Below are 23,072 nucleotides of genomic sequence, written 5' to 3'. Positions count from 1 at the left end.
ATCAAACCATTCTGCAGGTTAACCAGAATGAAAGAGTGAAGTTTATTCTGTCTTCAGGTTCAGAATTCAATGCAATCAAGTCTCTCACACTTGGCAAAATTTTAGGTAAGTGAAAGAATACTATAGATTTTCTAAAACAGATGAAAACATCATTAAAGCACATAAAAAAATAGCCTTCATCTAATTGAAAGACATTTGTGGTCTTTAATTAGACAGAGTCATAATCAAGGTACAAACTTCAGCTTTGTTGAAATAGAAATATAATATCAATTACTTCTTGATAAATGATCAAGTAGGTTCCATTAAAAATAATTTTAGACTTTGCTCTTTTATTTTGCAAGAAATCATTATGATATAACACTTCTTTTTATTTTGTCACCACCAAAAAAAAAAAAAAAAAGTCACTGTGCAACTAACTACCTCCTTCTCTAACTGTAGTGGTTGAATGTTTAGCTAATAAAAGCTAATAAATTACCCACAGAAAAGTGAAGGCATCCCAATCTTTAAAAATCTTTTTAAGTTAACTAAAATGCTAATGAAGGCTATTAGGAAAAAAAAAAAAAAAAAAAAAAAAAAAAAAAAAAAAAAAAAAGAAGTATTTATGTGGTTTGTACAATCCCTGTCATAAATCAAAATATCAAAGATGGGTTTTTGTCACATCCTGTTATAGGTGATATAATTTAGAATAATTTTATACCTTGAGTTGCTCCTCCAGAACTCATATATCAAGGATTTTATATAGTAACTTTGGGAATAGCATGCAACTTTGGTCAGTCCTTCTGCCATTGTAACAGACCCTGAAATACTGTCTTGACTATGACAGTAGAAAACAATATTATGCTTTCCCAAAGAATCATCTGCAGACAAACAAAGTATTATCTGAAATACTCCATCATGACACTGTGTAGGAGGCAACAAGTCTTTGCCAGCTTCTGTATGCCCAACATATACATTCAGATAATAAAAATGTTTTTTTTTAAAGGGCAAAATCAAAATATGTATGAAATTAGTTTCCTAATCTATTCTGAGGGGAAAAAAAAAGAAGTAGACTTTAACTTTCTGTCACATGTGTGTATAAAAGCACAAAAATCACTTTTAAATATACTCATTCCTGTATGTAGTACTGGCTAGGAAATTGTGAAATCATCAGTTCACTTTCACGGCAGAGGTTCATAATTGAAATTAAATTCTGACCTACGGTTGTTTAGAAAAGTAAATATTGAAGAATATTGGAATAGATTTGGATGTCGTACTTCCATTGTAAGTAATTTGATATTTTGATTTGTATTCAGATTTATATATCTGATTTGATATTCTCATCTTATAAATTTGAATATCTCAAATCATAGAATGATTTGAGTAGGAAGGGACTTCACAAGGTGACCTAGTACCAACCCCTCTGCCACAGACAGAAGCATCTTTCATTAGATCAACTCGTTGAAGTCCTCATACAACCTAACACTTCTAGTAGAGTATCATCCACAACTTCTGTGGGCAACTTGTTTCAGTGTCTTTCCAATCCTGTCATAAAAACCACCACATTTTCCTTGAGTATAATCAAATCTACTGTCTTTCACTTTAAAACCATTACCCCTTATCCTTTCATACAGACTTGTAAAGACTCTTTCTTTTAAACTGCCTTAGTATATTGAAAGGCTGCAATAACATCTTGCCAGAACCTTCTCTCTTCCAGGCTAAACAACCCCAACTCTCTCAGTCTTTCTTTTCAGGGGAGACGTTCCAGCCCTCTGTACAATTTTGTAGCCATCCTCTGGACCTGCCTTAACAGATCCATGACTTTCCTGTGCAGACAAGATAACACTGAATTCCTGGGATGCATGTGAATATTGTCATCTAGTAATTTTTTTCATGCACCAACACCCCCAAATCCTTCTCCACAGGTCTGCTTTCAGTTCCTTGGTCCCACATTCAATACTGTACTAGGGATTATCATGTTAGGACCTTTCATTTAGCCTTGTGAATTTAGTGACTTTTACACTGGCCTGCTCATCAAGACCATTAAGGCTTCTCTGCATGGCATCCCTTTCCTCTAGTGAATCAACTGCACCACTCATCTTGGTGTCATTGGCAAACCTCTTGATGATACACTCAGTCCTACTGTCTACATCATTAATATATGTATTGAACAGTCCCAGTTCAGACCTCTGAGGGACATCACTAGTTACTATTCTTCATTTAAACATTGACCTGTTGCACACAGCTATTTGGATAAGATCATCTAGATAATTTCTTATCCATCAAATAAATTGTTATTTCCTTTTTTTTTTTTTTTTTTTTTTTTTTTTTTTTAAATTTTGAGGTTTATCTGGAATACATGGAAAATAATTTTGAATACACATGAAAGTGCAGACACTAACTATTGTTTTAATGTTATTGTTATTAAGTACTTAAAATGTATTGGATAATGAAATTTAAAGGTCATACAAACTTCAGGAAAAAAAAAGAATTATTTTAATTGGAAACTTCCGTGTAGCTGATCTGTATTCTCAATGGAGAACTTTTAATACAAAGATGAACGTATATTACTTCTGAAGTGGAGATTTTATTTATGTAGCTTACAGTTCAGAAGAGAACTTGCTTTTAGCTCTGTGCAGAGAATCAGGGGGTGGAAATAAACTATCACTTAAGTGTAACTTTAAAGCAATATAAGCCAAAATATAAGCTGCTAGATTTTGTTTTTCTTTTTAAAAGAATCATAGAATCATAGAATCAAGGAATCATAGAATATTCCAAGACTCCATGAATCAATGGTAAAATTGAATCAGGAATTTATAATATTTTAAAGTGTAAAAGACTGCTGCAGTCACAGTCACATAAAGGTAACACTGTAATGACCAGTATTGAAGGATTTGTTATCTTTGTCATGAAATTCCATATTGGAGTTTGCATCTACTTATTTTAGAATGTATTTGATGTGATGTGATTAAATACGTATTTTTAGGCAAGTAGCAGCCTCTTTTGATCAGAATCAATGTAGTCTCTTTGAAATAAACCATGCTGCAGTCATGGGAAGCCAGCGGAGTTGGGATTGGGATACTGACGAGACAACTCAGTCTGAGTTAGCTGCAAGCAGTACAGTACATTTTATTGAGGCAATACAGCAGCTTATATGCTACTTGGAAGAGGCGTGCATGACTTAGTTTGAGTTGGTCCAGGGTTATGTGTGTGGTACCGATAGGTCAATCTATAACAACAACAACCTGTAAAGTCCGTCCCCTGCAGATGGCTGGCTCTGCTCCCCTGCAGCTGCATGTGGGGTGTGTCACCCACCACCTGGCTTCCTGCCTACAAGAAGGGCACTTTGCAGTGCGGTTGCTCATTGCTTATCAATTCAGGTTATGTTAGCAACAAATCCTCCCACGCTATGCTGTTCTAAAAGTTCAAGGATGGGAATGGCCTTAATTGATGTCTTTGCATCACCACAGTAATGTGAAGCATGGAGTTAAGAACAACTTGTAGGAGGACTCAGCCTAGACTAAACAGCCTCAGGTTTATCAGTCTCCCTCCATAGGGAGATGCTCAAGCATCCCAGATATCCTCATGGCTCTCTGTTGGACTCTCTCCAACAGGTCCCTGTCTCTCTTGAACTGGGAAGCACAAAGTGGGACACAGTACTCCATGTGTGGTCTCACTGGGGCAGAATAGAAGGGGAGAAAAGCCTCCCTAGACCTCCTGGACAAACTTTTCTTGATGCACTCTAGGATGTCATTGGCTCTCTTGGCCACAAGGGCACATCGCTGTCCTATGCAGAACTTGCTGTCCACCAGAACTCCAAGGTCTTTCTCCATAGTGCTGCTTTCAAATAGGGCAGCCCCCAACCTTACTGGTGCCTGTTGTTATTCCTCCCTAGATGCAGGACCCTGCAGTTGTCCTTATTGAACTTCATGTGGTTAGCCTTTGACCAGCACTTCATCCTGTCAAGATCTCATTAGACGGCTGCAACGCCTGATGGGGTGTCAGCCACCTCCCCCAGTTTTGTATCATCAGTGAACTTGTGAAGAGTATACTCAATGTCCTCATCCTGGTTATTGATAATGATATTGAATAAAACTGTACCCAGTACTGATTGCTGGGAACACTTCTGGCTACAGACCTCCAAGTTGACTCTGCCACCAATCACAACCCTCTGAACTCTGTTGTGGAGTCAGTTTTCAATCCCCTTCACAGACCAGCCATCTATGCCACATTTTTCTGAGCTTTTCTGTGAGGATGTTATGGGAGATAGTATAAAAAGCCTTGCTGGAGTCAAGGTATATGACATCCACTGCTCTTCCTTTGTCTACCCATCTAGTCATGGTTTTGTAGAAGGCTATCAGATTTATCAAGCAATATCTCCCCTTGGTAAATCCATGTTGGCCACTTCTGATAACCCTCTTTTCTTCCATGTGGTTAGAGATAACCTCTAGTATGAGCTGCTCTACCATCTTTCCAGGGATGGAGGTGAGACTGACTGGTCTGTAATTGCCTATTCTCCATGATTTTTTAAAAAATTATGGAGACAGGGTCAGCAATAATATCAGCCAGCTCTCAGCACTCATGGATGCACTTTATCAGGGCCCATGGATCTGTGTGCCTTCAGCTGGTATAAGAGATCTCTAGCCCATTCCTGACTGACTAGTGGAGTGTCCTTTTCTCTCCGGTTCTGCTCCCTTGCTTCCAGAGACTGAGGTTCCTGAGGGCAGGTTCTAAGGGTAACAACTGAGGTAAAAAAGGCATTCAGCAACTCCACCATCTCTCCATCTTCAGTTACCATATCTCCCATATCATTCAGTAGTGGACCCATCTTTTCCCTGTTTTTGTTGTTGATGCATTTGAAGAAAACTCTTATTATTTTCTTTCACCTCCCTGGCAAGACTCAGTTCTGAGAAGGCCTTGGTCTTACTTGTGCATCTCTACATTCTCTGGCAGTATTTCTATAATCCTCCCATTTTATGGCAACCCACTGAGGAATTAATTTACTTCCATTGAGTAAAGCCACATTTGCCCAGGTCAAGGACTCCTAGCCTTCCCCAGGGTGAGAGTGGGGAGCTGTGGGCAACTTTTTTCTTCAGTAAGAGTAGCTGACTGTTCTGTGCTGTGGTAAAGACACACTATCAGCAAGATTTACTTAGCTCTGGCTTATACTCAAATTTTTAACATCTTAACTTCAACAAAGACGTCATATGGCATATAAAAACATTCAACAAAGTGAAAATTTGTCATTTCAATAATAAAACACATTTTTGCTAGATTCTTAATCAGAAGGCCTAAGTAAAGTAATTCCTACCCATATTTTAAATAATGTTTTTGTGTATTCAAACAATTCCATTCTATTTGTAGAAAATTAGTTCTTTCTTTTTTTTTTTTTAATTTGAATTTATAATTTCATTATTTAGGTCTGTCTTTATGGGAATGTCTTTGAAGATAATTAAATACTTGTGAGGCTTACTACAGCTCCAATTATTATAGCTTTATCGATAAAAAAAAGATGGAATTTTAAAACTTACACTGTACTCCACTTATAGCTTAAAATACAGTGACAATTTGATCAGCCTGTTTAAACAATAATGTCTGGATACTTGAAAGAGTATGCTGCAGTGAAGTACATGCTTATAATTGCCACTTTATGCAGCTGTTTCTAATATACGGACTTAGAAATTCATATAGTAATAAATCAGTAAAATTCAGTATTTTAAACTTGATTTAGAAAAGTCTTTAATATGTCTGTTAGTGTAGAATCATAGAATCATAGAATCATAGAATCAACCAGGTTGGAAGAGACCTCCAAGGTCATCCTGTCCAACTTATCACCCAGCCCTATCCAGTCAACTAGACCATGGCACTGAGTGCCTCATCCACTCCTTTCTTGAACACCTCCAGGGACGGTGCCTCCACCACCTCCCTGGGCAGCCCATTCCAATGGGAAATCACTCTCTCTGTGAAGAACTTCTTCCTAATATCCAGCCTATACCTACCCTGGCACAACTTGACACTGTGTCCCCTTGTTCTATTGCTGGTTGCCTGGCAGAAGAGGCCAACCCCCACCTGGCTACAATGCCCCTTCAGGTAGTTGTAGATAGTAATAAGATCACCCCTGAGCCTCCTCTTCTCCAGGCTAAACAGGCCCAGCTCCCTCAACCTCTCCTCATAGGATTTGTGCTCCAGGCCCCTCACCAGCTTTGTTGCCCTTCTCTGGACATGTTCCAGCACCTCAACATCTTTCTTGAATTGAGGGGCCCAGAACTGGACACAGTACTCAAGATGTGGCCTGACCAGTGCTGAATACAGGGGAAGAATAACCTCCCTTGTCCTACTGGCCTCACTGTTCTGATGCAGGCCAGGATGCCATTGGCTCTCTTGGCCACCTGGGCACACTGCTGCCTCATCTTCAGCTTGCTATCTATCAGTACCCCCAGGTCCCTTTCCTCCTGGCTGCTCTCCAGCCACTCAGTCCCCAGCCTGTAGTGCTGCTTGGGGTTATTGTGGCCGAAGTGCAGAACCCTGCACTTGGCCTTGTTAAATCTCATCCCATTGGCCTCTGCCCACCCATCCAGCCTGTCCAGGTCCCTCTGCAGGGCTCTCCTACCTTCCAACAGATCAACACCTGCTCCTAGCTTGGTGTCATCTGCAAACTTACTGATGCTGGACTCAATGCCCTCGTCCAGATCATCAATAAAGATATTGAACAGGACTGGGCCCAGCACTGATCCTTGGGGAACACCACTAGTGACTGGCTGCCAACTGGATGTGGCACCATTCACCACCACTCTCTGGGCTCTGCCATCCAGCCACTTCTTGATCCAGCACAGAGTGAATCTGTCCAAACCATGAGCTGCCAGCTTGGCTAGGAGCTTCTTGTGGCAGACAGTGTCAAAGGCTTTGCTGAAGTCCAAGTAGACTACATCCACAGCCTTCCCCACATTCACCAGATGGGTAACCTGATCATAAAAGGAGATCAGGTTGGTGAGGCAGGACCTGCCCTTCCTAACCCCATGCTGGCTGGGCCTGATCCCTTGGCTATCCTGTAGATGCTTTGTGATGGCACCCAAGATGACCTGTTCCATGACCTTGCCTGGCACTGAGGTCAGGCTCACAGGTCTGTAGTTTTCTGGCTCCTCCTTACGACCCTTCTTGTGTATGGGAATCACATTGGCCAATATACATTTTTATGTACAATATACATTTTTATGCGGCTCCTACAATTTAAAGTAGATACCATTGTACTAAAAAAAAATAAATTATACGCATATATATATAATTAGCTCAGGGCTTTCTTCTAATACAAAAGCTTTTCAGGATTTGCAGACTAAGAAGTTTCTACAGTCTTAAAATCTTGGACAAAATATTACTATTAAAGGCAATATTCAGGGACTTAGTGGAAATTCTTAAGTTTGATGAAATATTTTTCTTGACAGAATATATGTCTTCCAATACTTCATTTTAAAGTGGGTTGGTTTTTTTTCAACTATGTCTCAGCAGTGTGACAAACAACAATTTCATAAGTAACACCCACATGTGGCTCCTGATTATTGTACTTGTATTGAAAAAAAGCAGGAAAAAAATCTCAATGACAGAATTATTTCCTTCTAACAAATTTACTTCCTGTGTTGGCATATTTATCAACAGTAAATTGATTAAACAAATAAAAATACTAGGGAAAGTAAGACTAGATCAGTGTATTATTTTCAAAATGTACTTTTTTCTGCACAAAATTGAGAAAAATAATCATTTAATGAGTTATCTCATCCTGGACATTTCAGTTTGAATCACAAGTAAATTTCAGTAAAATAATACTAGATTTAGAAGCACAGAGTCATAGAATTATATTGTTTGAAAAAGACCTCTAAGTTCATCAAGTCCAAGCACTGACATAACACCACCATGGCCATTGAACAGTGATTCTGCTACCTCTTTGGTCAGTATATGCCTGACCACTCTTTTTTGTAACAAAATTTTTCCTAATGTGTAATCTAAACCTCCATTGGTATAACTTGAGGCCATCTCCTCTCATTCTGTGGCTGGGTAAAAGAGAAAAGAGATTAACCCCCACCTCACTACAACTTCCTATTGGGTTGTCAAAGGGAGCAATGTGATCTCCTCTCAGTCTGCTTTGCTCCAGACTAAACAATCCCAGTTCCCTCAGTGGTTCCTTACAAGTCCTGTTCTCCATCCCCTTTACCAGCTTTGTTGCCCTTCTGTGGGCACGCTACAGTGACTCAAATCCTTTTTGTAGTGAGAGACAGAACACTGAATACAGTATTTGCAGTGGCACCTCACCAGTGATGTGTACAGGGGCATGACCATTTCCCTCATCCCGCTGGTCAAGATGTTGCTGATACAGGACAGGATTCTATTGGCTTTCTTGGCCACCTAGGCCCGCTTTTGGCTTGTGTTCAGACATCTGATATGTCCTTTTCTACCAAGTGACATTCCAGACATTCTGCCCCAAGCTTGTAGTGTTGAATGAGGTCCATGTGAGAGAAGTGCAGTACTCAGCACTTGGCTTTATTAAACCTCATATAGCTGACCTCAGATCATCAATCCAGACTCTCCAGATCTCTCTGCAGAAACCTTCCTACCCTCAAGCAGATGTATACTTCCACATAATTTAGTGTTATCTCAAACTTAATGAGGGTGTACTCAATTTCTCTGGTCCTTCCTGTAGATGGGGGTCATTTTTGCCAATCTCTAGTTACTTGGGACCTCCCTGTTTAGCCAGGACTCCTGGTAAATGATTCAAAGAGACTTGGTGAGCACTTCCACTGCTATTTCCATGCTCTTAAGTGAATGCCATCTGGACCCATGGATTTGCATATGTGTAAGCGGTGCAGCAGGTCACTAGCCACCTCCACTTGGTTTGTGGGTGTTTCATTCTGCTCTTCATCCCCATCTTCCAGCTCAAGGGGCTGGGTATCTGGTGAACAACTGGCCTTACTATTAATGACTAAGGCAAATAAGATATTAAGTACCTCAGCCTTTTTCCCTTTCTTGAATTCTGTGCTCTCTCTCTTGAATCCAACATAAAACAAAGATTTCCTTTAGTCTTACTTTCGTTGATAATATATTTCTAGAAGCATTTCCTCTTCTCTCTAAGGTCTGAAAGTATTAGTTTCCAGTTGAAGTTTGGATCTCCTAATTTTCTCCCTGCTCAGCCTCACAATAAATTTGTAGTCCTCCCAAGTTTCCTGTTCCCTCTTCCAAAGACCATAAACTCTTCTCCCTAAGGAGCAAGCAGACTTCTCTAGCCAGGTCAGCCTTCTTCCCTGCTGATTCATCTTCAGCACATGAGGATGAACTTTTTTTTGTGCCTTTAAGAATCCCTTATTGAACGATGTCCACCTTTTCTGGACTTCTTGACCCTTCAGGACTACTTCCCAAGGAATTTTGTGCACCAGTCTCAGAAACAGGCCCAAGTCTGTCTGCCAGAAGTCTAAAGTAGCAGTTCTGCTGATCCCACTCTTTACTTCTCTAACAATTGACATCTTTATGATTTAATCTTCAGTGTGCCCAAGATGATACCCGGATGCTATATTGTAGCAAGGCCTTCACTAGTCACAAGCAGCAGGTCCCACAAGATAGCTTCTCTAGTTGACTCTATAAGAGCTGCATAAGGAAGTTATCCTCCACACACTCTAGGAACCTCTAAGACACTTTCCTCTCTGCTGTGTTGTATTTCCATCAGACATCAGGGAAGTTAAAACCTCCTACAAGAACAAGTGCCAGTGATCATGAAACTGCTGTCAGATGGCTAAGTAATATTTCATCTGTCATTTCACCCTGGTTGAATGGTCTATCTCAGAATCATAGTATCACAGAACTATTGAGGCTGCAATAGACCTCTGACACCATCAAGTTAAGCCTATGACCTAATACCCCCACATCAACTAGACCATGTCACTAAGTGCCACATCTCATTTTTCCTTCCAGGGATAGTGACACCATCACGTCACTTGACAGTCTATTCCAGTGTCTAATTACCCATCCTATGAGGAAGTGCTTCCTAATATCCAACCTAAATCTCCTGTGGTGCAGCTTCAGGCCATGCCCTCTCATCTTGTCACAAGTTGCCTGGGAGAAAAGCATGATATGCACCTTACTACAACTTCCCTTCAGGTAGTTGAAGAGTGGGATAAGGTCCCATCCGAGTCTCCTCTTCTCCAGGCTAGACAACAACTCCCTCAGCTTCTCCTTGTAAGGCTTTCCCTCCAGCCTTCTCAGCAGTCTCATCACTCTCCTCTGGACCCGCTCCGGCACCTCAATATCTTTCTTGAAGTGAGTAGCCCATAGCTGCATGCAGTATTCGATGTGAGTGCCAAGTACAGGGGCAGAATTACATCCCTAGTACTACTGGCCACATCATTCTTGATATAAGCCAAGATGCCATTGACCTTCCATGCCACCTGGGCACACTGCTGACTCATGTTCAGCTGGCTGTCATCCAGCACTCCCAGGTCCCTCTCTGCCAGACTTCTCTCCAGCCGCTCACTACCAATCTGTAGGGCTGCATGAGGTTATTGTGGCCAAAGCATAGGACCCTTCACTTTACCTTGTAAAACCTCATTCTGTTAGTCTCAGCACATTGACACATTCTGTCCAGGTCTTTCTGAAGGGTCTTCCTACTTTCCATAAGATCAATATTCCCCCAGAACTTGGTGTCATTTATTAATTTACTACAGTAGACTCAAATCCCTCATCTGAGTCACCAATAAAGATGCAGAACAGAACTTGGCTCAGTACTGATCCCTGGGAAACACCACTGGACACTGGACACCAATTGGATGTTGCACCATTCACAATCACACTCTGTTCCCAGTCACTCAGCTGTTTTTAACCCAGCAATATATGTAACAGACTCGCACCAAGATATCTATGTTATTGGCCTGCCCCTTTAATCTATCCCATAAACACTCTGTCATCACCATCAGCAATCTTAGTATAATCAAAAGACTCCCTGACATATGCCACTTGTCTTTCACTTCTGAGGAGTTTATAACCACCCACTATGGCACTTGCATTGTGAAACATATCAGCACATTTCTGTGATAGCTAATATATAATATTTTTCTCTAATAGACAATGACTTCCAGATACTCCTGTTTGTTTCCCCATAATGAATGCATTAGTGCATTCATACTTCATTCAGTTGGTCTAAAGGTCTTACCACCTTTTTGTAGTGCGAAGTCACAAGTTCTGTCTTGCTGTTCTCAGGTGCTCCTGTGTTGTCCTTGGGTTTATTTCTAGTGAGCCTAGTTTTGTGTGCCTTTCCACCTTCAATTCTAGTCTAAAGTTATTGAAAGTATATCATCATAGTGGCATTTATGTGGTCACATATTAATCACAAGGGAAACAAATTAAAATCAACCACATGTAATTTGAATTAAATCAGTTGGTCTACAGATCTAATTAGTTATACATTTAATAAGCACTTTTAATATAAAAAAGCCTGGTTGTAATCTAATTTTCATATCAACACAGTCTGAGTTGAAAGGCAGTGTTGATGGGTTGGATTGATGGACCAAGGGCAACTGTGTGAAGTTCAACAAAGCCGAGTGCCAGGTTCTGCATGAGTCACAAGATCTCCATACACTATTACAAGGTTGGGAGGGAGTGACTGAAAAGCTGCCCAGTGGAGAAAGCCCTGGGGATGTTGATTGATAGCTGGCTGAACATGTGCCAGTGATGAGCTCAGGTGGCCAAGAAGGCCAACAGCTTCCTGACCTTTATCAGGAATAGTGTGACAAGCAGGCTAGGGAAGTGATTGCTCCCCTGTATGGAGCACTGGTAAGGCCACAGCCTGAGTACTGTGCTCAGTTTTAGAGCTTTAATTCAAACGAAGACTTTTCGTTGCTGGAGTATGTCTAGAGAAGAACTACAAAGCTGATGTAAGGTCTGGAAAACAAGTCTTATGGGAAACAGCTCAGGAAAATGGGGTTGTTTACTCTGGAGAAGAGGAGGCTGAAGGGAGACCTCATTGCTCTCAATCTGAAAGCAGGTTGCAGTGAGGTGGAGATCAGTCTCTTCTCTCAAGTATCAGGTGATAGAATGAGAAGAAATGGTCTCAAATTATACCAAGGGAAGTTTAGATTGGATATTGGAAGAAACTTCTATATTGAAATGGTGATTAAACACTGGAATAAACTCTCCAGGATGGTGGTTGACATAGATACACTGCTAAGGGACATAGTTGAGCAGTAGACTTGGTAGAGTTTTCTGATGATTGGTAAATTTAAAGGTCTTTTCACAACCAAAGCTATTATTAAGTCCATGATTCCAATGTGAGATTTTGTAGTCATCCTTTTCCAGTGCCTCTTTAGTACCTTCAGATGGTATTTTACTGTTGAAGATGCATGTACATTATTTTTCTCTAAACAGATTCATGGAATCATAGAATCGTAATATCTTGAGTTGAAAGGAGCCAATGCAGATAGTCAAGTCCAACTCCCTGCTCTTCATAGGACTGCCAAACAGTAAACTGTATGACTAAACATTTTCCAGACATTCCTGTCTCCCACAGGCATGGTGCCTGTGGAGCCTGTTTCAGTGACTAACCACACTCTTAGTGGAGAACGTTTTCCTAAGGTGAAGGAACTTCCCCTGATGCAATTATTCAATTTTCTTAAGTCCTTTTGCTGGTCACCAGAAGTAGATTGGAATGAGGTCATCTCATAGCCTTTTATTCTCCAAGATGAACAAATCAAATTCAGCCACTCATCATAAGTCATGAACTCAAGACCTTTCACTATCTTGGTTGCTATCTTCTGGACACAGTCTAATATTCTGATATCCTTCTTGTATTGAGCTGTCCAAAACTGTGTGCAGTACTTAAAGCAGATTTGCCCCAGTGTGGTGTAGAGTGGGACAGTCACTTTCTTCAACTGACAACATATGCTGTTCTTGATGATATGTTATGATACACCCCAGGAAACAGTGGCTGGCCATTTTGACTGTTAGGGCACAGTTATACCCAACTTATCATCAATCCAGACTCCCAGATCTCTTTCCAGGGGGTGATTCTCCAGCCTTTTGTCTGCCTATTTGTATGCATAAGCAGCATTACTTCATTCCAGGTAGAGAATCATACACTCGTTCTTGTTAAATTTCATACTGTTGGTGATTGTATGGCTCTCTGTTTTACCCAGATCTCTCTGTAGTATCTCACTAGCTATGAAGGAGTCCACAGATTCTTCTAATTTAGTTTAATCAGTAAATGTGCATCATGTATTTTTTACTTCCTCAATGACATGATTTATAAAAACATTAAAGAGCACTGGCCTTAAAATTAAGCCCTGTGGAACCCCTCTGGAGAGAAGCTACCAGTCGTACATAACTTCATGTCCTATATTTCTTTGAGACTGACCTGTCATTTACTATAAAATACAGTCTCTGATAAACAGTTTGTTTGTGTCATTTAACTTAAGTGCTGAAATGGAGAAAAGTTTGTCTTCCCTAAACCATATCACTTGTGCCAGCAAGATTGCTTGATCTAATAAAAAAAAAAAAATCACAACAATATTTTCTTATTAAAGAAAGAAACAATTTCATCCAGCAATGTACATATTTACAGAAAGAAATCTAATATAATATACATTTTTCATTAATCATAGAATGTATTCAGTTGGAAAGGACCTTTGAAGGTCATCTATTCAAACTACCCTGCAGTAAGCAAAGATACACCCATCTTGATCAGATTGGTTAGAGCCACATCAATCCTGACTTATTCCACTATTCCACCATCTTCAGAGTAAAGAACTCACTAAAGTTCAGTCTAAGTTTAGCCTTCTCTAATTTAAAACCAATGTCCTAGTAAACAGTCTCTCCCCAGATTTCTTCTAGGCACCCTCCAGGTACTAGAAGGCCACTGTAAGTTCTCCCAGGAGTCTTCTCTTCTTAGGTTGAACCACAACTTTCTCAGCCTTCAAGAGAGATGCTTCAGCCCTGCAATATTTTTTTGTGGCCATGTGTGCTTCATCCATGTCTTTTTGCAGGATTGTTGAATTTTAATTTAAATATTTTAGTTACACTTGATTTTTTTTCCTTTGAAACTTGCTGTAAGTTAAAAGCTGTTGCCTCAACAGACTAGCAACTGTTGTCTGTTATTAAAAAAAAAAAAAAATTGAATGTATCTGGCTGTCTTTCATTAAAGACAGAAATGAAAGAGATTGAACAGATCTACATATGTTGCTGTAAGCCAAATATTCATAGAGGAGCACAGGTTAATTATTCATTTATTCTTGTCTCACTTTATTTTGTACATTTGCACTATGATTAATTGTTCACTGTTCCTTTTAATTAACAGAAAACAGTGATGTAGATGAGGAGACTGTGATGGCAAATTCTCAGGGGTTTATTGGATGCCTCTCCTCAGTGCAGTTCAACCACATTGCTCCTTTGAAGGCTGCACTACATTACAGAAGTCCATCCCCTGTCATTGTAAAGGGACGCTTCACTGAATCCAGCTGTGGTACTTCAACTGGAGCTGACTCAACATCAAGTGAAACAACTCACTCATTTGCAGGTAACATATGGTTATCACTTGTTCTGATCTCTGAAGCAAAATCTAAATAGAATACATGACCTGAGCTCTCTTTCCCTCTTTTACTTTCTTTTTTTTTTCCCCATGTAGATTAACATCTCAGAAGTAATGTGAAATATAATTCTTCTTTATATGTACTTATGTTCTTTTGTCTAGTGTCTTTTTTTTCTCTGAATGTTTGTATATTTTTTCTGAATTGGTCTTCTTGACATGCTTCTGGACCCACATTATTGCCACTATACCAGACTGTACATGAGCTGTAACTATGTGAGAATTTATTGAAAATCCTTCTTCTATTTTTATGTCATTTTCCTTTTTTCCTTTTTTTTTTTTTTTTTTTTCTGCTACAGATCATTCTGGACCAATAGATGAAGGAGAGCCCTTAGCTGATGCAATCAGAAGTGACTCTGCAATTATAGGAGGTAATAGGCACTATAGCAAATCCACAGGAGTCTTTTTTCTAGTAACTGTGAATCTTTCAATATTGAAGTGAAATCAGTTTAGTTTTGCATACATAAGGAAACTAGTTAAAAGATTATTTTTATTACAAATGGTAGCCAAAAATCAAGCACTATTTTAAAATGCAATCAATAGCTCTCATATTTTCTTGTTGCATAAATTTGTGCCATCAGCATTTTATGCATTGGAACATTCTGATGAAAATTAAGATACTAAAGTAAATTTTCCAAACCTGCCCAATGCCAGTGTCTATGATTTTTAAAAGTACTTGGTTAAGTTGTGAAAAATATCATATGTTTAAGAAAGAATAATCTTTTATTCTCAGTTATGTCAGAAGCAATGGCTTAGGAATCTTCCCTCCACACACTATTTTAAATTACTCAGATTAACTCAGACGATTTTGGAAGTAAGATGAAAACTATATTTGCAGCACTGCAAAATTTACAAGAATAAATATGTGAGGTTTTTATGTTTTTTTAGGTGGTTTTTTTTGTTTGTTTTTTTTTTGTTTGTTTGTTAAGCTGGTTGGGTCAGGGTTTGGGATTTGGTTTTTTGGGGGGATGAGGCTGGTTTGTTTATTTTTTTCCCCAAGCAATAATACATGAATTGTCTTATGACAATCTTTCCTGTGAGAATTTTTGATGGTACTTACTTGTGATGAGGTAAGGAAAATAAACTTCTTTTCAATCATGAAGATTACATTTTTTGCAATATAATTCACCATCTCAGTTTCCATTAGTTACTTCAAAAGAAAGAAGTCAGAGAGAAGTAAAGGTTATCCTCTCTACCATTTAAATTACAAGTTGCTTTCCTTTACAAAGGTTTTTAAAGGCTCACTGGGCAGATTACATAGTGGGATTTGGCAGAATAAATCGTCCAAGGCTTCTCACTGCATATCAAACCATTAGGCCTATAGAAGGTGTAGTTAAGATAAGAACCTGCAGTCTCCTGTTTGCCATTTGAATAATAGTACTGCTATGGTCAGTATTTTTCAACAGCATACTACATAGCCAGTGACATTTAACACAGTAGTGCTAAAGGTACTGAAATAAGAGGTAAAAAACAAAGAAGCTTCTTTGCTCATAAAGTCTACTTTCATCTTTATAGTTTTGTACACACAAACTTTGAAAATATTGTCACTGAATTCAAGAAGCTCAGAATGTAAACATGTTTTCTGAGTTCTACATTTTTATCTTATTAAAAATATACTGTTTCAAAAGATACGTATTTTTATACGTATACTATTTTATACTATTTTATACTATTTTATCTAAGTATCTGTAAATAAAGATCACTTTATGTACTAGGTAATTTGGTGTTAATAGGTGTTTTCAAGTGTATTTTCAATAAAAATAGTTTCTGAAGTTCAAGATAAAGTATTTTCAGTCTTAAGAAAATAACCTCATTTTTTTAACTATGATTGTTTAAAAATCAAAAGAAAACAAATTGTACAACACTCAGTAAAAAAATGATGTAAGTACCCTTAAGTGAGTATTACTGAGAATTGCACCAATTCAGCTGCCTCAGACTAAGAGAGTCTGTAGACAAGACCTTAAAAGGATCATGTACTGTGACTGTGAAACAAAGGAATAATAAGAACAAGATTTGCTTGGATTATAGAGCCTATTCCAGAAAAGAATATAGGTCAGGAAAAAACCTCTATTTCTACCATTAAACATGGCTGCTCATATTATAGAAAGAAAAAAAAAATGACAAGTGCTGAATTATGGATGGTCTGGTTTTATTTACAGATTTAAAGGAGTATGTATTTTTATTTTTCTTGCTATTGTGGCCAAATAATGCTTAAGATTGCTCCTTCACCTGGTGTGGCTGGTACTGCACTACAGCTATTTCCCCGACTGTCGGTAATATTTTTCTTCTTCCTGCAGCCTAGTCATGTGTTCTGGTCCTTTGACAAGCGCTTTCTACTTCCCTTTGGTTTAATTTTGCCTCAATTTCTCTCCTGTCTGACCTGTGTTTCATGAACTTGAGGGCCTGAGATCACCATGAGAGGATGAATGAGAAAGAGAGGAGATGGGCTCAAAATCTGTAAGGTCATGATTATTTATGTGGAAAGATTTTGAGAAAGGAATTTTGCCCACTACCATCTCTATAATCAGGGACATCATTTATTTATGAACTCAAGGTCATGTAGCCATGCAAAGCAAAAACATGCTTAGAATGTTAAAACAAGTGCCAAAAACCTGAAAAGAAGTAGTCAAACTTAGATTATTTCATGCAGAACAGAGGGAATCTCAATTTTTGTATTTCAGTATTTTAACCAGTGTCTATTCATTATAGTGATATACTTACATAAATATGAGCCTTGACTAATTTAGATCATGAAAACCTCTTTATCTTGTTATCAGTCAAATGGAGTTGGGATTTTTTTTCCATGAGGCAAAATAAACACCAGAATTTCTGTCAATTTGACCTGATGATAGGTGTCTACAAACACTCTCCAATTTCCTTTACAAATGCTCCTCATTAACTGCATTCTTTTGTCAGAACCATACATTTGTTGTCTGAACTAATTCCTGTGTATTACTGAATATGAAAGGGGCTAATTCTATGAAGCCATTTTAGCTGCTAGGAGTGTGAAGCTTGAACTTTGTGGTTTACACAGGCAAGCCTAACAAACGACCAGGTTCAGAATTCTAGACTGGTACCTTTGTTCTCACTTGGTTTTGCTCTGTCTCTGTTATTCAAATTCCTTCCCCACAACTGGAAGAATAACAGAACTGATTGGCAGATGAAAGATGATGATGGAACATGTGTCCCTTTCCTTCCTGATGACATATGGCATGAGAAAGAGTTCTAACTCACAAGAATGACTGGAAAAAAAAGAATTGAGGAAAAGACAAATGTGATAGTAGTGGCCTTTGTGTCATCTCATTATCTGAGATGACACAAAAGTCACTGCAAGTCTCTGAAGAATAACTTCACAAATCTACCATGGCTTCAGTTTCCAGACTGGTAGAGAGCTAAGGGCCAGTGGTGAAGTAGGAAACAACACTCTCTTATCTGTAGTGCTGTAGGACTTCTACTGGATTTCCATTGATTTTTTTAAAAAATTGCAACATTCCATAGAGGTGTTTTGAGTTTTTGTTTTGCTTTAGGTTTGGGTTTTTCAGTTTTGTTTTAGTTTTTGTTGGATTTTCTTTTAGTAGTAGCAGTGTGCAGAATTCCGAAACAACTACTATGAAGCTTATACTACAGTGCTGTTCCTGATTTGAAAGCATTTGCCATTTATTATTTCCTGGTTTTTCCTTCAACCTCTCCCATTACATGATGGAGTCATTCCTTCTTTGTCCTGCTCTCTGGCCCATGAATTTTTATTTGTCTCCTCTTTCTCTTAACTTTTTTTTTTTCTCTTATTCTAGGCGTTATAGCAGTTGTGATATTCATCATACTTTGCATCACTGCTGTAGCCATACAGATTTATAGAAAGAGAGGCATATACTCAAAAAATGAGGCAAAAGGACATGAAAATGAAGAGAGTGGTGAATCTGCACTGAAAAGTGAGCTCAGCATGCAAAACACAGTTAATGAAAATCAAAAGGAATACTTCTTCTGATCAGTATTCACAATTTAATTTAATATATTAATGTGAGTCTGACTTTCTTCCTAAGCCAGGGGCTCTCAGTGGATTTAAAAAGCTCTTTCACTACAGAAAATGCAATGGATTTGAGATTTAGTATATTGTATATGTTCAGTATCAGTGATTGCTACAGGAGGCCTCTTTAAATTACATGCATTCCTTAGCTATTATACATTTTATGTAACAGTGAATTAGATATTGTAACCAATTTCATTGTTGGTAGTTTCCAACTGTTCTGCTGTGACCTTCTACAACTGAAGCCTAACGCTCATACTGAATATGATTTTTGAATGGGAAAACTGTTATGATTCCTACCCTTTTCTTTAAAATCTTGCTTAAGGTGAAAGGTGAATTCTAATACTTTATTACTAAAAGAATTCTGATATGTTAAATTATAGTGGTCTCTTTTACTTCCTCAAACTGAAAATGCCTCTTGAACTGCTGTTAGCTGATGACAGCATCTGTTTGTGAACCATGAAGATTGCTGTCCAAAACAAAGTGTACTTTCCTCTAGGGGTTAACGAATGCCGTTGCTAGCCCATCTTGTAAGCAAGCCTAGCAGGACATAAAACTCAAGTGTGTGTTGAAACTGTAAAATCTCTTCCTCAAGAAGTTTTTGCTTATGATCAAGTGATGGCACCAACAGACTCATGCACATTTGGGGTATGTTAAATAAAATTAGGATCACAAAAGGCAAGATGTTTGCTTGGACAGATCAAATAATGTATTTACAATAGTTAAATTATCATAACTGCAACCACCAAAACATGATCAATTTTATTGTCCCTGGAAAATAGCAATTTTTTTTTTTTTGTCAAGAACTAGTGTTCTGTACACTATTTAAGATATACTCTCTGAAAACATTGCATCTGTAGCCTGCTCCAGACTTCAATATTAAGTTATTCTAAATCACAGGAATTAATATGATTATTACAACAATAGAAGTAGGATGTTTTAAATCTAGTGCAGTGGCTGCAACAATTTTGTTCTTCACCCTTAGTAGTATCTGTTTTACCTCTGCAAGTTAAGGTGTGATCATATAAAATTAAACCAGCCCTTAATAATCTGTCAGGTTAAATGAGAACTGTCCATGATGTTTAGTATAAACACATTATCAGGTATGAAGGGTAGGCTCAAGTTGTCTGAACAGATTACAAGGTTGCTTTAGACACCATAGGGTATCTGAAATATTCATGTGGCCTTGTGTGAATGCCACAACTTCTGCAGAAGGTATACATCTTTTGGAAGATACATCTGAGAATCAGGTAGAATATCTTAGGACTTCAAAAATATCAGTGGATGCAAATATTTAGAAAACTGACACCCATAGAATAAATTTGTTTGGTTGGTTGGTTTCTGGGATTTTTTTCTGCATACTGAAGACCCACAGCATGGATCTGAGAAATGAATTAGACATTCTGTGCCCTTGTAAACTTCAGTGTTTAAGCAACCTTCAGAATTTGCTTATATTTGCTCCTGTTGAAAGCATTGATAACTGTCACTGCTTTTTTCCTCTATCAGTAAAAAGGATCAAAGATAGAGTCTAGACTGTGAAGTTTAGGAAATGTTTATTGTAAACACTCAAGAACACCAGACTAGATGACCAAGGCTTTGGACTAGATGACTAGCGGTCCCTTCCAGCCTGGACCATTCTATGATTCTATGATTATAAAGACACAGAAACCTGATGTGATGTGCCAGAACTTTTATTATGTACAGTTATTTATATTAATAGTGGCTGTAAATATAAATGTCCAACAGAAGATGTTTTCTTAAAGCTATTTTCTTCCACCAATCTTCACTTTCTATTTTTTTTGCATTCTAAATTCCTTTTCTGCTTCCTCCTGTAGAGCTTTATTTCATTTCTAAGAACAAACTACTCTCATTTTTGGTACCTGGAGGCTCTTTAATCATAAATTGTTCAGCTTAAGATACAGTTCATTCTTATTCTACTAATTTTTCCAATTTTGCATGTATCCAGGCAGGGTCCAGAATCAAGAACTGAATATCTATACCATGTATATGTAGGTATATTTGCTAATATATTTGGTCCATGACAATAGGTCACATTTATAAATGACAGAACATGATGAAGGATAATATGTAAAGGGTGAGTGCCAGGTGCATGGAGCCAGGCTCTTCTTGGTGGTGCCTAATGACAGGACAAGGGGCAATGGGTGGAAGGTGAGGCATAGGTTTAGGGTTTCATGTAAACACAAGGATGTATTTTCTTACTGTGAGGGAGAGAACACTGGAACAGGCTGTCCAGAGGGGTTGTGAAGTCCCCTTCTCTGGAGATATTTTAAATGCTCCCATATGCATTCCTGTATGATCTGGTAGAGTTGATCCTGCTGTGCAGGGGGTTTGGACTAGATGATCTTTTAAGGTCCCTTCCAGCCCTGGCATTCTGTGGTTCTGTGATTCTGTAATAACATTGGAATGTTTCTGGTAAGTCATATGGATAAGAATGCCCTGCTTTCTGAATTGGCGGTGCAGGAGATGAAGGCCTTACATGGGTCGTAAGAAGAACTTGAGTTATTATATTTGCTACTTTGGATCTTCTTGGTCTAGCTCAAGAATCTGAATTAAATTATGGTGAATTCAACAGGACTCCTTCCATGGACTTTTCTGTAACTCAGGCTCCTGTGTCTCAAGAGACTTTCCCTTCCCATGACAGAAATTTCAATATTCACATTTTTGTGTCACTTATATTAACAAATCTGTCATGACTAATGAGTCCTTGCCAACTTCGTTTTCAACTGTGTGAGATGTAGTAACCACATGGGACAGAACTTGTATGATGATGTTGATTATAATATGTTAGATCATCAAAATGGACACTTTGTTTGAATGATGAAAGACAGACTATTCCATATGAGAATTACCTATATAGTATCTGAAAGAATACCCACAGTAGGAAAAATTAGAAGCATGCAAATCTAACTTTACAATCACTTGCCTTCAGTTCTTTTTTGCTAATTTTTATTTTGCGTCTTTATGGAGAGAAAAGCCTCTGCCTTTATTTTCTTTTCTTCTAAACAAGTCATTATTTTTGTTTTGTTCTTCCCTCAATCTTTTAAAGCAGCACAATGGAAAAGCTGAGCAAACCCCTGGTTTCATAGATTAATTCAAAAAGAGGGTGAAGTGTGTGCAGGTGGGGAGAGTATAAATACCTGTGTGAATAGCACATTATTATATTCAAGGCCTTTTTAAGGCTATTTATTATGTTAAGGAGTCTAAGGGGAAAACAGAAATTAGTTTTTTTGAATGCATACCTATCTGCAGATTTGTAGCATACAATGATTATGTCTCCCTGACAATGCATATGTTCATTTTCATCTGTAGGAAGAGTGATGAAATATTCATCATCTGAATCCAAAATATATGAGTTTATAGTTAACGAAGCAGCATTTTCCATTACTTGCTGCATTTCTATGGTAGCACCAAAGTGCGCTGAGACATCATACAACATTGTGCTGTCCATTTTTGGTTTTCTGTTCCAATGTGTGACCTTTCACCTTTCAGTTAATAAACACTTTTTAAAATAAAGTGAGGAAAATATTTTTTAAAAAAATGTATTTAAATATATTAAAATCAACAACAATATACTGATTTTTTTATTTAACAGTAAAAATATGTAGAAGTGCACATAATCTGTGGGTGAGTGTGGTTATTTATGGATATATTAAGTGCTGATGTAACTAACTTAATACCTGTGGGACCCCAGGAGTTGTAAATAATAAGATCTTTTGCCAACCTTCGGATCTGAGTGAGAACAGATGGGAGGTTGGTGGTAAGGTGTTGCAGGCCGCGCTGCCTGCTATCTCTGCTTGCCAGCAGGACCATGGTAAACAAGCCTATAGACCAGTATGGTCATAGGCCAGCCACGAGGGTCTCCAGATGGTTCAATGTGAATTACACAGAAGCCCATTTTATTCATGTAACAGCCCAAATATATACACTCAGCCAGCAGAGCACACACCTACACATTAGCATAATTAGGGACAACCCACCACATCTGCATACATGCATGCCTTGTTATTGTCGTTAGCAAAGTCCCCATTATCTATTCCTTCTGAGGTAAGTTGGCCAGTTGCTTGTGAGAACCAAGGTTGGTTATGGTAAGAACCTGTGTGTTGTCATTTCTCTTCACTCCGTTCCCACAGCTCTCCTGCACCTGCACCCTACAACTCTTCTGCATTCTTCATTCCCACAGTAAGAAAATGCTGTGTGTGGGTGATGGTATATGATAAGATGCTTTGCTGAACATTGAATCTGTGTGAGAATGGATGGGAGAATGGTGATAACAGAATGCTGTATCACTGGAGTGGATGGGAAAGCAGGTGGAGAAAGCCACTTGTTAGAGTGAGAGTGTAAGCAGTGGATATGAGAATTGGTAGGCAGTGGGAAAGGGAAGTAAGGCATGTATGAATCTCTTAATAAATAGCCGTCTGTCCAACAGTTTGGGCTATTTGCCCA

At 38.4% G+C, this 23,072-nt stretch overlaps 1 protein-coding gene across 1 annotated transcript in view; it reads left to right on the top strand.

Moving 5' to 3' along the window:
• Nucleotides 1-18,977, top strand: part of CNTNAP4 (contactin associated protein family member 4) — a 396,860-nt gene extending 377,883 nt beyond the window's left edge. Inside the window, exons 21-24 of the mRNA XM_064176535.1 lie at nucleotides 18-105; nucleotides 14,297-14,515; nucleotides 14,884-14,955; nucleotides 18,376-18,977. Coding sequence (XP_064032605.1) covers nucleotides 18-105; nucleotides 14,297-14,515; nucleotides 14,884-14,955; nucleotides 18,376-18,569 — 573 coding nt within the window. The 3' untranslated portion in view covers nucleotides 18,570-18,977. The remainder of the gene's footprint in view (nucleotides 1-17; nucleotides 106-14,296; nucleotides 14,516-14,883; nucleotides 14,956-18,375) is intronic.
• Nucleotides 18,978-23,072: the final 4,095 nt, after the last annotated feature.

This window comes from Pogoniulus pusillus, chromosome Z, assembly GCF_015220805.1.
Source record: "Pogoniulus pusillus isolate bPogPus1 chromosome Z, bPogPus1.pri, whole genome shotgun sequence".
Lineage (NCBI taxonomy): Eukaryota > Metazoa > Chordata > Aves > Piciformes > Lybiidae > Pogoniulus > Pogoniulus pusillus.
Note: the sequence above shows the minus strand (reverse complement) of the source record. Positions and strands in the feature narration are given on the sequence as shown.